At 48.3% G+C, this 14,699-nt stretch overlaps 1 protein-coding gene across 18 annotated transcripts in view; it reads left to right on the top strand.

Annotated features, from left to right (window-relative positions):
* The window catches only part of MACF1 (microtubule actin crosslinking factor 1), a 291,507-nt gene that overhangs the window by 241,226 nt on the left and 35,582 nt on the right, over positions 1–14,699 (top strand). For all 18 annotated transcript variants that reach the window (XM_060275855.1, XM_060275856.1, XM_060275857.1 and 15 more), the window contains 12 exons: positions 938–1,099; positions 2,120–2,290; positions 2,810–2,976; positions 4,708–4,867; positions 5,940–6,266; positions 6,975–7,059; positions 7,514–7,755; positions 8,496–8,702; positions 10,160–10,279; positions 11,728–11,835; positions 12,682–12,900; positions 14,240–14,443. In XM_060275855.1, coding sequence (XP_060131838.1) covers positions 938–1,099; positions 2,120–2,290; positions 2,810–2,976; positions 4,708–4,867; positions 5,940–6,266; positions 6,975–7,059; positions 7,514–7,755; positions 8,496–8,702; positions 10,160–10,279; positions 11,728–11,835; positions 12,682–12,900; positions 14,240–14,443 — 2,172 coding nt within the window. The remainder of the gene's footprint in view (positions 1–937; positions 1,100–2,119; positions 2,291–2,809; positions 2,977–4,707; positions 4,868–5,939; positions 6,267–6,974; positions 7,060–7,513; positions 7,756–8,495; positions 8,703–10,159; positions 10,280–11,727; positions 11,836–12,681; positions 12,901–14,239; positions 14,444–14,699) is intronic.

Genomic DNA, 14,699 nt, shown 5'->3' with positions numbered 1-14,699 from the left:
ATAGCTTCCAGGTCATGTGGCCAGCATGACAAAGCTGCTTCTGGCAAACCAGAGTAGCACATGGAAACGCCGTTTACCTTCCCGCTGTAGCGGTTCCTATTTATCTACTTGCATTTTGACGTGCTTTCGAACTGCTAGGTTGGCAGGAGCTGGGACCAAGCAACGGGAGCTCACCCCGTCACAGGGATTCGAACCGCCGACCTTCTGATCAGCAAGCCCTAGGCTCAGTGGTTTAGCCCACAGCGCCACCTGGGTCCTTTTCAGCTCAAGATACTGATAGCCAATTAGTAAGCTGGTCCATTCTCATTAACTTGCTATGTCTGCAAGCTTCATTCATGGGTCGGTGGGATCTGCAAATGAAGTCTGGCATTCGTATGCAGGAGATGCTCTCAGCCACAGCTGGAGACAGAATGAAATGGTTAGCCAATAGCCTCCAGGGATTGCCCTAAGACAGCCTTCATCAACTGGGTGTGCTCCAGATATTTTGGACTGCAACTCTATCAGCTCAACCAGCACTGCCAATATTCAGGAATGATGGGAATTGTTGTTGAAAAGTCTTGGGGGTACGAGGTAGGATGAGTGTGCCCAAAAGTACTGAGCAGCTTCTTGCCAGTCTGATGTTAGATTTAGATCAATGTTGTGTGCTGACAGAGACCTGGATTCAAATCCCTCCATAGCCTTGATGTTCACTGACAGCCAGTCATCTTGACCTTGGGAAAGTAAGAATCTCCACTAAAGCATCATATATCTCACAAGTTTGTTATGAGGATAAAATTGGAGTGGGGCTAACCATGTACAGTATGCTGCCCTGAGTTCCCGGCTTGATAAAACAATAGCAAATAAAAAGGCTAAGTAAGGAAACTGGTGATTTGTGATGGAGGCTGACATCCTTTGTCTCTCACCCCACCCCCCACCCCCCGCTTCCATGTTTCCTCAGACATTCCAGAAGGAGCAAGTTGACCCCCTTCAGGCAAAACTGCAGCAAGTCAATGGGCTTGGACAGGGACTCATCCAGAGCGCGGGAAAGAATTGTGACGTCCAGGGCTTGGAACATGACATGGAGGACATCAACACCCGCTGGAACACCCTCAACAAGAAGGTGAGCTGCACTTGATGGCTCCTCGGCATTACCAACAACGTACTGTCAATAATTCGTATGATCATATGATACACAATAACCCTATGACTGCAGACGGGGAATGAATCCTAACATGTACTTCTGCTGGGAGGGACACGAGGTGACCGCCTTGCAGAACTAACCAGGCCTGAACATGGTTGATGCCTGGGTGGGAGACACCTTGGGAACCCCAGGTATGCCACTTTGGGTTCCACGATGGAAGAAAGGTGGGATTTAAATGCACTTCAACTACAATGGTACCTCAGGTTACAGATGCTTCAGGTTACAGACTCTACTAACCCAGAAATAGTACCTCGGGTCAAGAACTTTGCTTCAGGATGAGAACAGAAATCGTGCGGCGGCAGCGGGAGGCCCCATTAGCTAAAGTGGTACCTCAGGTTAAGAACAGTTTCAGGTTAAGAATGGACCTGGACCTCCAGAACGAATTAAGTTCTTAACTCGAGGGTCCACTGTACTGTATTTATATTGCACAGGAGCTGTTAGGATGCAGGAGGAGGGTGCCTGCCCATGAGCAGAGTGAAGATCATTGTCAGTGAAGTCCAGGCCACCTAGTGTTAGGCAGGGAGAATGGATGTGGGCCCTTTCCACACACACACACACAGTGTCTTCAAGTACTTTTCTATTCCTGTGTATAAAAGAAGGTAAAGGGGGCACACTTAGGGAAGTGGCTGGGGGTGGGAGATAATTGTGTCCCCCGGTGGATCTGTCCACCATTGTGAGTTCTGTTTGCTTCTCTCTGCATAGATTCATTCTGGATTCTGTTCCTTGGTCATCCTAGAGAGTGACCAATTATTGGGAAATCGATTTTTTCCTAAATGTTATTAGTTGCTTAAAAAAAAACCTCAAGAGAAGTATTGTTCTACCTTGCAGGGTGACTGTGAAAATGAAGCAAATCTGAGAAGCACTCTTTCCAAATGGTTGACCAGTAAATGCTTCTGTAGCAATATATATGTGTGACTGTTATGTTCTGGCAAAATTTAGGTGGCGCAGAGGATTGCACAGCTGCAAGAAGCCCTGTTGCATTGTGGGAAGTTCCAGGATGCCTTGGAGCCTTTGCTCAGCTGGTTGGCCGACACGGAGGAGCTCATCTCCAACCAGAAGCCGCCATCTGCTGAATATAAAGTAGTGAGGGCTCAGATTCAGGAGCAAAAGGTGAGGAGTTGGGGGCCAGGGGACCTTGAACTCACAGAGCACTGCTGGCTGGCAGGACCCTCCATGGCCTCTCTCTGCTCTGGGCACTCAGCTCCACCAGCAGCCCCAGGTATCCCCAGTTGACAGGGAAGGTTTCACTTGCTTTCCTTTCGGCAGACGGCTTCTATCTACCACCTGTGCCATGTCAAATAAGCAGGAGAAGGAAGGAAAGAGGCTGGTAGTTGGTGAGCTTTGCAGAACAGAGAGAAGACAATATAGGGGGCAGACACCCAACCTTTAGTGTGGAGACAGCCCCCACTAGGAGTGGCATAAAAGGCAGCCTTTGTTGGGTGAGGCCTGGGAACTTGAAGTTGATGGTGGTGAGTGAAAGGGGAGAAAGAGGGCACAATTAAAAGCAATAGGAGGGAAATGTGAGTTTAGCAGAGGGAGAGCCCTGGGGACTGTTGGCCTTACTGAAGGCAGAGGGGTAATTCCTTCCTTAGCAGAATAATTATCACTTTCTAATACTTTATTCCAAAGCTGCTCCAGCGTCTCCTGGATGACCGGAAAGCTACTGTCGAGATGATCCAAGCAGAGGGTGGGAGAATAGCTCAGTCCGCTGAACCAGCAGACAGGGAGAAGATAGTTGCCCAACTAGAGAGCCTTGGAAGCCACTGGGCAGGACTTCTCGGCAAAGCTACAGCCAGGTAAGCTACAAGGCCTGTAGGATGCAAGCTTGTCTGCTGTAATTTAGCACTGAAGCGAGATAAAGTAACCTTTGCTTTGCGCTCTCCTCTCCCAGCAAAGTATACTTTGATGTTCTTTTGGTAAGCTGCCTTATACTGAGTCGGACCATTGGTCCATCTAGCTCTGTACAGGCTACTCTGATTGGCAGCAGCCCTGTCTGGAGATGCTGCTGGGGGCTTGACCCCTGGGAGCTGCTGCATGACTGCATACATACACCTTTCCCACACATGTGAAGCAACCCACAGACAAAAAAAGGGCTAAGGAGCCATGTCCTGGGTATAGAGAGCTGCAGGTTCCCTCTCTCTGTCCCTTGAAGTTTCTGCTTTGCTTTGGGGAGGAGGCTGTGTGTGTGTGTGTGTGTGTGTGTGTGTGTGTGTGTGTGTGTGTGTGTCAGAGCAGCTCTGGAAATAGATGGGAGTGTAAAATCCAGGGAAAGGGCTATTATTAATATTTTTAAACCTGGCAGTTGCATTCCAGCAACTCCACAGAGAGTCAAATGTAACATCTGTGAAAATGGCCTATATCAGCAATTTCTTCAAGCTATGTGTCTCTCTCACCCCCTGGCTTTCCCACATTTCCTAGACAGGTTTCATTCACATGGAGAAGGGGGAACCCCACTCCTCCTCAGCCCCACCATGTCTAAACATGAGATTTCAGCTCATCAGATATTTTGCATGGGGCTACAAAAATTACCAATATTTTCATTGAACCCACAATTCCCTTCTTGGTCAATCATCACCACTTTAGGCCCCTTCAGTGTATATATCATTAAGGTTTTGGGGGTTGTTTTTGTTTTGTTTTGCTTTGCTTTGCTTCATGCATCTATTACTTTACCCATATATTCATTGAAGTGCATTTCTCATTTTGTTACCCCCTGCCCTGTTTTGGAGACATCCTTTTGGAGCTCTTCACGGCCCACTTGGTTGTTCATCATACTGAATACTGTGGTGTCATCCACAAACGTTGTCACCTCCCTTCTCACTCCTATCTCCAGATCATTCCTGAACAAGTTCAGGGGCACCATCAGCTCCAATGCACAGATCCTTCAGGAACTTTACTGCGTGCTTCCTTCCTTCCATTGTGAGAACTGCCTGTTTATTCCCACACTCTGTTTCCTGTTCTTTAACCAGCTGCCGATCCTTAAGAGGATCTGTTCTTTCGCCCTGTGACTGCTGAGTTTATTCAGAAGTGTTTGGGGAGAGGGACCTTGTTAAAAACTTTTAGTGAGCTCAGCTATGCAGTGTCTGCCAGACTACATGTTTCAGCAATCTTACTGGCACTCTCAGACTCCAAAAGGTTGATGAGGCAGGCTCTTGATACATTAATCCTATCTTCAAAAAGGGGGGGGGTGGAGTTAATGACCCTGGAGGCTCTTGCTCATCCTTTGCCAAGATGATGCCCTCCGGATGTTGGCTGGGGCTGATGGGAGTGGTAGTCCAAAACACCTGGAGGGCATCATCTTGGCATAGGCTGTTCCAGCCAGTCCTGGAAGTCTCTTAAAATGCTTTCTAGCAGAATCCCTTGTGCAAAAGCTGAAGCTGGTTATCTGCTCAACTTTCTCAGGATAAATACTCTGGGTGCTCATTTCATTCTTTGTTATTGCAGGAATGGCAAAGTAGCCTCATCTTCTTCCTCGCCCGCCCCCCGCCCCCAAATTGTTGCTGATAGATTTGTTTTTTTTCTTGCCACAGGCAAAACCAGCTGGAGGAGATCCTGGTTTTGGCCAAGCAGTTCCACGACACATCGGAGCCCATCTCTGACTGGCTGACGGTGACTGAGAAGAAACTGGCCAACTCAGAGCCCATTGGGACTCAGACGGCCAAGATCCAGCAGCAGATAAGCCGGCATAAGGTGGGCGAAGGGTTGCCAAGGAATTGCGAAATGTGGGGGTGATGGGGGAAGCACTGTGCGGTAGGCACTTCAGTAAGACTACCTGCTAATATGAAACCTGGGTACCTGAATGAGATGGGGGTGCGGAGGGAGGTTGGAAACATGCATGTCATAACAGAACAATCTTTAAGCCAAGCTGAGTTGGTTGGAATTCAGGATGAAGATTCTCATGGTTTGTTGAGCTTCAGAACATGCAGGACAAGACTGTCAATGACTACTACCCATGATGACTTATGTTCTGCTTTCACTGTCAGAAACAGTATACCTCTGAATAGCAGGTGTGGGAATCAGAAACAGGTAGAATGCCGATACACTTGGGTCCTGTTTGCAGACTTCCTACAGGCATTTGGTTGGCCAGTATAAGAGCAGGATACTGGGCTATGGGACTGATCCAGCAGCAGGGTTGTTCTTAGGTTTTTAACTTTAGTAGTTCCTAGCATATTGCCCATATCACTAAATCCTAGAATCCTGCACTTGGTGCAATCCTCGATGGTTCTGCTTGGAATAAGTTCCATTGGGTTTAGTGGGACTTACTCCAGGTAATTGTGTATAGGATTGCAGCCTTAGAGTGTTTGAACACTTGAGTGATGTCACGTCAGCTCAGCCAATTGCAAGAAGGAATCGTTGTCAGTGTCAATCAGGGGTCTCTGGGTAGGAAGAATCCTGGTTCATTAGAAGGGAATTGTGTGAGAGAGACACCCCCACACCTTTCCCCAAATTCAGTAACTTTTCCTCTTTAAGCTATGAAAATAGCAGCCGCAGCTATAACTCCTGTTCATGAGATTAGCTGGCCTCCAGAGAAGAATGAAACAAAACTCCCATCTCTCACTTTTCTTTATTAAAACAATTTATTTCATATATGTTATTGCCCTCATGGGTGGATATTTTTACTTTGAGTTTGCATGATCATCAGACACACTCATTTCTCAGTTTTGTTTTAGATTTGTTTCCCGTTTATTCCATTTTCAGTCATAAGTTTCTGTCTGCTTGTTTTGTGTTCCCCCTTCTCTTAAACCATCTCACGGACCTCCAGGCCCTCGAGGAGGAGATAGAGAGTCATGGCTCAGCTATGGCTCTGGCAGTCAACACTGGACAGTCCCTGGCCTCCTTGAGCTGTCAGGCTGAGCAGGCCTCGCTGGCTGAGAAGCTTGACCTGCTTGAGTCCCGGTATGCAGAGGTTTGCGACCGGTGCGGCCGGAAGGCTGCCCTTCTTGACCAGGCCTTGTCCAACGCCCGGCTCTTTGGGGAGGACGAGGTGGAGGTGCTCAACTGGCTGGCTGAGGTTGAGGACAAGCTCAGCTCAGTGGCCGTCAAGGATTACAAGCGGGACATCCTGCAGAGACAGCATGCTGACCAGCTGGTACTGACTCCTTTCCCCATCTTTCATGATGTATTATTATTATTATTATTATTATTATTATTATTATTATTTTATTATATTTTCCCATCTTCCATAATGTATTCTTCTTCTTCTAGCTTTTCCTTTGTTTCTGTTGCTTTGAGTCTTTTGATTTTGATCTGGGCCATTAATATCTCCCTAGAACACCAGCCCCACCCCTGCTGCTGCCCCATACAGCCACCACACAAACCGGCGTTATTTCTGTGCCAAAGAAAAAAAGAGAGAGAGAATGATGACCAACCCATGTCCCAGTTAAGCCTTTTAGAAGGCTGCCACCCTCTGCTTAAAGCAGCCCTTCCCAAACTGGCGCTCCCCATAGACCCCATGATCCTGGGGTTGATGGGGTTTGTAGTCCAGAAAAATTGGACTTGGTTAGGAAAGGCTGGTGTAAGTATTCCTCCTAGCTTGATGTAGGACTCTCCCTCCTCTTCTGTTTGGTAGAAATAGCATCATCAATGCCCTGCCTTCCTTAGGCTTCAGGCTGCTTCTGTGTCCCCTCCCAGAGGCTTCCTATGTGGAAGGGAGCCACAGATGTCTCTTGGGTGCCACCTTTACTCCGTCAATGTGCTGATGTTGTTGGAGCCCCAGTGGGGGAAACTTGTTTTGGTCAAAGAGGAGCCTCTCCAGGGGAACTCGCCTTTGACACAAGGTTTTTATCCCCCTGCCTAGGCCTTGAATGATGAGATTGTGAACCGCAAGAAGAATGTAGACCAGGCCATTAAGAACGGGCAGGCCCTTCTAAAGCAAACCACAGGTAAGGCTAGCCAGCCTGTTGCGCTCCCCACAATCCTTCCTGTCATTCTTCAGCCACTGAACAAAAATTGACTCCTCTGTGCCAATAGCTGCAGAACATAGTACAACTCTCCCCCCCAAAAAAGATTCACCCACCTCATTTCTTAGTTTCTTAAAAAGGGTTGCTTCAGGCAAACAGGAGGGGGGTTGAAAGGGGCTTTAAATCCCAAGTATTTGCTGCTTTTTGCTTAAGAAGGCTTGTCATTTTCTAGAACATTAAGTATAGAAACTGTTTTATTGTTTTTAGCTTATTGAGTCTATAACCTGTGGGGAGTTAATCTTATTTTATTCTACTTCGGTAGCTTTTGGGTGAGAAGTGGTTTCTAAGCCTGCAGATAAAGAGGCAAAACAAAAAAAAGTCTCTAAACCAAAAGACTAGAGCTTGCTGCAGCTAAACACTTGGTGGCTCCCTGCAGGGGAAGAGGTGCTGCTTATCCAGGAGAAGCTGGACGGCATCAAGACCCGCTACTCAGATATCACCACAGCCAGCTCAAAGGCTCTCCGCACTCTGGAGCAGGCCCGCCAGCTGGCCACCAAGTTCCAGTCCACACATGAGGAGCTGACAGAATGGATGGGTCTGGTGGAAGAGGAGCTGACGTCGGGTGGAGGGCACTCTCCTGTCGGGGAGCAGATCCCTCAGTTCCAGCAGAGGCAGAAGGTCAGGAGCCATTCCACACTCAGGCAGAAAGTGTTCAAGGGAGAGTGGGCTTCGGTTGGAACAGAGAGTGTGCTAACTAGTTAGTAACTAACGGACCAAAGACGTGACCAGCTTGTAAGTTCTCTAGGACTTCTCATCAGGCAAGAAGCCATTGTTACTTTACCAAATGAGTCTCGCTGTGTAACCTGTTGTTTGTAGCATCAGAGACGGACCTACTCAGTCTGCAATCCTCCTCTTGGAATGTGTCTACAAGTGCTGACTTCATGGCTTGCTAATTGCTCTACTTCCCTGGGTTGTTGGGTTTTTTTTAAAAAAAAAAGTCCATACTCCCAGCTTTGTGTGATATTCTGAAGAGTTATGGAGAGCTTAGAAGCTTTTAGATTGGTCCTGATAAAGGCATTTGGAGGGTTTTTTTATGGACTGACACAGCTACTGGTGTGTCTGCTTTTTAGTTTAAAGCACCTGCAAGTAAAAGTGGTTGTTATCATACACTGGCCTGTGATCCACAGCCAGGAAGATGCCTTTCCCGCTTCTGCTGGGATGGGAAATGTTCTTTCCGCTTTCCTTCCACTTCAAATGAAATACCTCTCTCCATCTCAGCAAATGGAGGCCTGTATTTCCAACATTAGGGGGTCCTGTGCCGGTCTTTAATCATGAAAAAATACCCTTTTTGTACAACCCAAGGGGCAAGTGGATTCATAACCATAGACAGCCGGACATTTTTTCCTTTTCTTTTCCAGGAACTGAAGAAGGAGGTGATGGAACACAGGCTTATCCTGGATACTGTGAACGAAGTCAGCCGTGCCCTCCTGGAGCTGGTGCCCTGGCGTGCCCGCGAAGGGCTGGATAAGTTGGTTTCGGATACTAATGAGCGCTACAAGATGATCAGTGACACCATCAAGCAAAGGGTGGAAGAAATAGATGCTGCTATACAGAGGTCACAGCAGGTAGAGTTTGAGAGTTTGCTTTTTTAGTGGCCCTTGTTTCTTCCATCATAAGGACTTGGTGCAGAGAAGGCAGGGAGTGGGCAGGCTTTTAAATTAAAAAGAAAATAGGGCCTGCTCCTCCACACAGATGACAGAAGACTCTGCCCACTGGCATAGGAAGCTGCTTGGGCACCGGGAGCAGCAAACATGACGCGCACCCGGGAGCGGGGCGTCGCTACGTAGCGCGCATCCACAGCGTCGCTATGTGCAATGCATGCGCCGCTCACGGAGCTGGGAGCGGTGGGTGGGTGGGAGGGGACGCTTCTCCCCACCAGCCTCCAGCTTTCTTCCTGCTGGGCGGAGCCATGGAGGCTAGGGGCGGGCCAGGGAGGCCTCGGCTCTGCCTAGCAGGAAGGAAGTGCACACCGGCCGAGCAGGTGAGCGAGCAAGCCAGCTGCCGCCGCGCCGACCAAGGCTTTTTACCGAGCGGTGGGGCTCAGGTTGGGAGTCCCAGGGGGGGCGTGCCGAGTGTCACCCCCACTCCAGGGTGGCACCTGGGGTGGTCCGCCCCCTTGCTACGCCCCTGACTCTGCCATCAATAAGCTGTAATCGGGACTGGTACAATGTGCCACAAACACAAAACAAGAACTAAAGATATGTGTACTGCCAGTCATTAAAGCACGTGATCTCACCCGCAGGATACACATCAACTCACAAAATGTAATGTTTCTGCATGGAGCATATTATCAAGGAATCAAACATTTGTAAAATCAGTTTATTTTTCTAGCCTGTCTTGGGTGGTCCTTTTTCTGGGCTATCTTCTGCTTTTGCAGATGGAGTAACACTAGTGAGGCCAAGGTCAGTTTCAAGTGAGTCATTGATGGAGAATTGGATGAAAACTGAGTTTTCACTCGAGAATAGTGAACTAAAAAACCACAAGCTTCAGGTCAACTTTCTCACACACATTCATTTCAGATATGGAATTAACTCCGTAAATCTCATCTCTTGATCAGTCAAGTGCCTAAAACACTAATGTTGATTCCTAAGAATTTTCCATCTTTGCACAGGGCTGGTAGTTTTTAAACTTTGATTTTTCAGCACGTACGAACTTATAATTATTTTCACACACTGCTCAGAAGCTGCCTTTTCTCACACATGGCCCTTTGGGTGCTGCTGATGGACTCATCACCCCTGTCCATTGGCCTTATTGAGGAGAGTCTGAGTCCCAGCAGCACCTGGAGAACAGCATTGGGGCTTGTAGATATGTCAGAAAACAATGTTGTGGCTAAGAGGAAACTGCAGCTTGGTCCGTATGTACTGCTTTAGCTAAAATCTAGCCTGACTTCCTTTCCCCCACCTTGCTCTTCATTTAATGCTCATGCAGCCTCATAGTTGACCCACATGTGAGGGCAAATGCCAGGCTTCTTCCGGTTTGTGCCTTGCCGGCTCTAAATTCTCCTCCTTTCCCCCCCGGACAGTATGAGCAGGCAGCTGATTCAGAGCTTGCCTGGGTTGCTGAGACGAAACGGAAGCTGATGGCGCTTGGCCCAATTCGCCTGGAGCAAGACCAGACTACAGCTCAGCTTCAGGTCCAAAAGGTGAGGGACTCTTGGTTGAACGCTTACTGGATGGAGTGAGCTGGAGGGCAAAGTGGTACTTTTAACCGTGCCGTTGCAGAAGAGTAGATGATGGCCCTGAGTGCTGGGAAGCCAGCAGAGAGGTTGGGTAGTTCTAGAGAAGAATGACACGGAAGCAGAAAGATCATCTGGATTTCTTGAGGCATTGGGAGTTGTGTGGTGTAAAGGCATCATGGATGAAACCATAGGTTAGGTCCAGACTTAGCCATGCTTCCTGCCCATTGAAATCACCAGGACAGATTAGTAATGACTGTCTTACATAGTCTGCTGATTTCAATTGGTCTAAAGCAGGGGTCCCCAGACTACGGCCCCCGGGCCGGATGCGGCCCCATTGGCCTCCCAATCCGGCTTGCGACGACCCCCGCCGCCCGCTGCCCGCTCTTACAGTGCGCGGCGCGGCGGCGATCTTCAAAATCGGGGAAAGATCGCCGAAAATCCTTTGTGCGCATGCGTATGGGCCTCTCCCGACCCAGAAGAGGTCATTTCCGGTGCACTTCCGGGTCGGGGGAGGCCCACACGCATGCACACAAGCGATTTTCGGCGTTTTTTTCCCCGACCGCGTGCGTGTGCGCATGCGCACGGGCGCGCACTCCCCCACCCTCCGCCCCGCTGCGCGCGCACTCCCTTACCCTCCGGCCCAAAGCCTGGTAAGTCTGGGGACCCCTGGTCTAAAGAATGACTGACTTTTTCTGGAACCAACTCAGTGTTTGGGTTTTGATCTCCACAGGGATAAGGAGGACAAAGAGGAGGGGGGGATCAGGGGGCTTTGGGTGGTTCTGAATAAAATCTGAGTTGCTGTTCAGATTTGGCAGATTGGATGAGGTGTTGTGGGCAAGGGAGTTGAAAAAGAATATTTCTTTGTGGAATTGGGGGCATCTGGACTCCACCTGAACAGAGCAGACAGTATCAGGGCAATATTGCATCCAATTCTGTTCTCATTATTTTTAACAGGCTGTTTCCTTGATCTGTTTTTTATCAGTCTGGGGTGGACTTTTTGCAGTTTTTTTATTTTATTTTACAGCCTTGTTCTTAAGTTGTATTTTATCTTATTTGTTGTTAATTGTCTTGGGTACCACTATATGGATGGGTGGGGTAAAAATCCCCACCCTAGTCCCTTCCAGATGTTTTGGACTACAACACCCATCAGCCAGCACAGCCAAGGGTTAGGGATGATGGGAGCTATACCCCAAAGGCATTTGGGGGGGTACCAGGTTGGCAAAGGCTGATTTGAATCATACCAGATGGTTAGGGTTAGGCAGAGTTGAACCCTATGGCCTTGATAAGTGTAGGCACAATGGCTGCAGTCAGGCCAAGCATGACATTGCAGGATGGATGCAGGGTGCTTGCGCCGTCTCTCATCACCCACTTCTTTTTAAAGAAAATTGCTTTGTGCTTGTTCAACCTTTCAGGCGTTCTCTATTGACATCATCCGACACAAAGATTCTGTGGACGAGCTGCTCAGCCAGAAGAATGAGATCTTTGGAACCTGTGGGGAAGAACAGAAAGCCACACTGCAGGTAAATCTCTTGTCCTGCATGCACCATCTTGCTGCCCCCCAATTGCTTTTTCACTACAACTCCCAGCAGCCCCCAGTCAAAACATCCAAAGGGCACTGGGTTGGCTAAGGCCGCTCTAGTGAGAGACAAGAAAGCTGCAGAGGGCAACACTCAGCCAGGGGCCAGCCTTGTTGTACTGGTGCATGTTTTCAGTGGTCCTGCCCCTGGGCTAACCAAGTTTTTTTGTTTTTTGTTTGCTAGAACTTAGCCCAGAGTAGCTACTGGAAGTTGCACCATGCATTTATAGCCGGTAGATAGAAATGTCTAGTTAGCGCAAAGCAAAAGGCAATTTGATTTAGTGGTTGGACTAGGACCTAGGAGACCAGGGTTCAACTCTGAGCCAGGAAGCTCACTGGGTGACCTGAGGCCAGTCTTCATCTTTGAGCCTAAGCTACCTCACAGGAGAGCCATATACACCCCTTTGAGCTCCTTGAAGGAAAAGTGGGATATAAAACTAATAAATAAAAAGAATCCAGTTGGCATCCGCTCCATGCATCTGCTTTTGTTCTTTGACTCACATAGACCATTTCCCCTCCTCCTCAAGTATATTATATCCAAAATGCAGAGTACCAAGTGATGTGTGCCTGTTGGCTAGTGGCAAGAGCTATGTGAATGGCCCAAGAGGCAGTATGGGGAGATTTATTTAGGAAAACAGGCTGGAACATAATCCAGTCATATAAGAAAATGAATACAGAATGGAGCAGTCCTGCTGACTTGGGTCACGAAAACCGTCACCCGGCATCTCCTAGGCAGACCTCTTAATCCTTGCGCCTCTTCCCTGAGCTTCACATCTTACTCTTCCTGCAGGAGAAGACGGAGTGTCTTCTGAAGCAGTATGATGACATCAGCCACCTCAATTCAGAGCGCTATGCCCGCTTGGAACGTGCCCAGGTCTTAGTCAACCAGTTCTGGGAGACTTACGAAGAGCTCAACCCTTGGCTGGAAGAGACGCAGGTGTTGATTGGGCAGTTGCCCCCTCTGGCCATTGATCACGAGCACCTCAAGCAGCAGCAGGAAGACATGAGGGTAAGAAGGGGATGGGGGCATGAGAGAGAAGCATGAATGCCCAGACCACCAGCTTCCCATTTTGTAAAACTTAAGTTTCTCACACCTGTATAACCTGAGATATGAGGCTAAATTTACAGGCTTTTGTTTTCTCTTTTGTGTTTGGGGGGGAGAGAGTAGCCTGCTCCCCACTTTGCATTGCCTTCCCCCCCCCCAAAAAAAAAAAGTTCTGCAGACACCCATGGTATGAATCTATGTGGCTTAAAAAACTGTAGGCCTTTAGAACACTGATTGCGAGAAGCAAGCAAAAGTCCCTCTGTGTTCGGGCAATAATGCAAGCCCCAAATGTGTGGATCAGTAAAACATTTGGCTTTAGGAAAGTTGCTGAGCTTTGCCAGGGGCCCTTCCTGAGGGACGGAGGTTGTTTGCAAGCGGACATTTGCAAGCTGAGGAAGGTTGGTGAGCAGAACATGTGGAAACTGGGCAGCAGTCAACTAGAGAAGCAAGTGGGTTAGGGAATGGAAGGAGGGGAAAGACTGGAGTTAGTGATTGGTTGGGTAGGAGGGTGATGGTTTTGTATCCCAAAGCCCTGTTGGAATTTTGGAAAGACAGTTAAATTTGCCCCAGCAACTCTCTTTGGATTACCCAAGGCAGCAGAGAGAGGGTATCACAATGCCCTCATCTTATTGCTGAAAACAGTAGAAGTAGTTACTGAATCATGTAGTGATAAAAGATCTCTGCAATGCAGATTATGAATTCACTCTGGGACGGATTCAGCTAACCTAGTGCAGTAGCAGAAGCCAGCACAAGGACTCCCACTAGCACAATGAGACTGCTTTCTGTACCCTGTGCCTCCCCCAATTCCACTCTGAAGTTTTTGGGAGAAACCCAGAGCAGCACTGGGGGTGGGGGAGGGGAGAGGGGAGATAGCTCCATCTGGCTAGCAGAAATGTGTGCACTGACGAAATGATTGCATTAGCATGACCTTGAATTCCACCCAGTGTTTCCACACTTTATTTTAGTATATATTCAGTATATTTTGAAGTATAATTCCCATCAATGCCAGCTAGCACAGTCTGTTGGCTGCAGGAGTTGAGAATTGTAGTCTAACACCTCGGGGGGGGGGGGGGACCAGGCTGGCTTTGAGCATTATGGCTCAAGGTTAATATGGTCTCTGCATCTCATAACATGATGCTGAGCAAACACAAGTTCTTTAGCTTTTTGGAGCCAATAAACACAGTTGGTTTAATTGCAGAATCTGCTCTTTTGTTTGATTTGTGAACCTGGGAACACAGTGTAGTGAAATGCATAAAGCAGGAGGTATCATCTTTGAGTCTCATTGCAATTCTTCGCTTTGCAGCAACTGAGAGAGTTGATTGCAGAACACAAACCCCATATTGATAAGCTGCTGAAAATCGGGCCACAGCTGAATGAGCTGAACCCAAAAGAAGGTGAGATGGTACAGGAGAAATACTTGACGGCAGAAGCCATGTACTCCCGCATCAAGGAGGATGTCCGCCAACGGGCTCTGGCGATGGACGAGGCTGTCTCACAGTCAACCCAGGTTTGTGATTCCCTGACTCCATCCTTCAATGATTCAGTGCAATCTGTGGGTATCATATGGGGTGCTTAGGTGGAGATTGTTTGCAATCTGTCCTCGCTGTAGAAGAGGATGGGGATATGCCGTATTTTTCGCTCCATAAGACGCACCCAATCAAAAGACGCATCTAATTTTTAGAGGAGGAAAGGGGGAAAGCCCTGGTATTTTTGGGATCAGCTCAAAGTTGTGCAGCTTTTTTGCAAAGGGGGAAAGCTCCATT

This window comes from Zootoca vivipara, chromosome 6 (assembly GCF_963506605.1).
Source record: "Zootoca vivipara chromosome 6, rZooViv1.1, whole genome shotgun sequence".
Taxonomy (NCBI): domain Eukaryota; kingdom Metazoa; phylum Chordata; class Lepidosauria; order Squamata; family Lacertidae; genus Zootoca; species Zootoca vivipara.
This window is presented reverse-complemented; position numbering and strand designations above follow the sequence as displayed.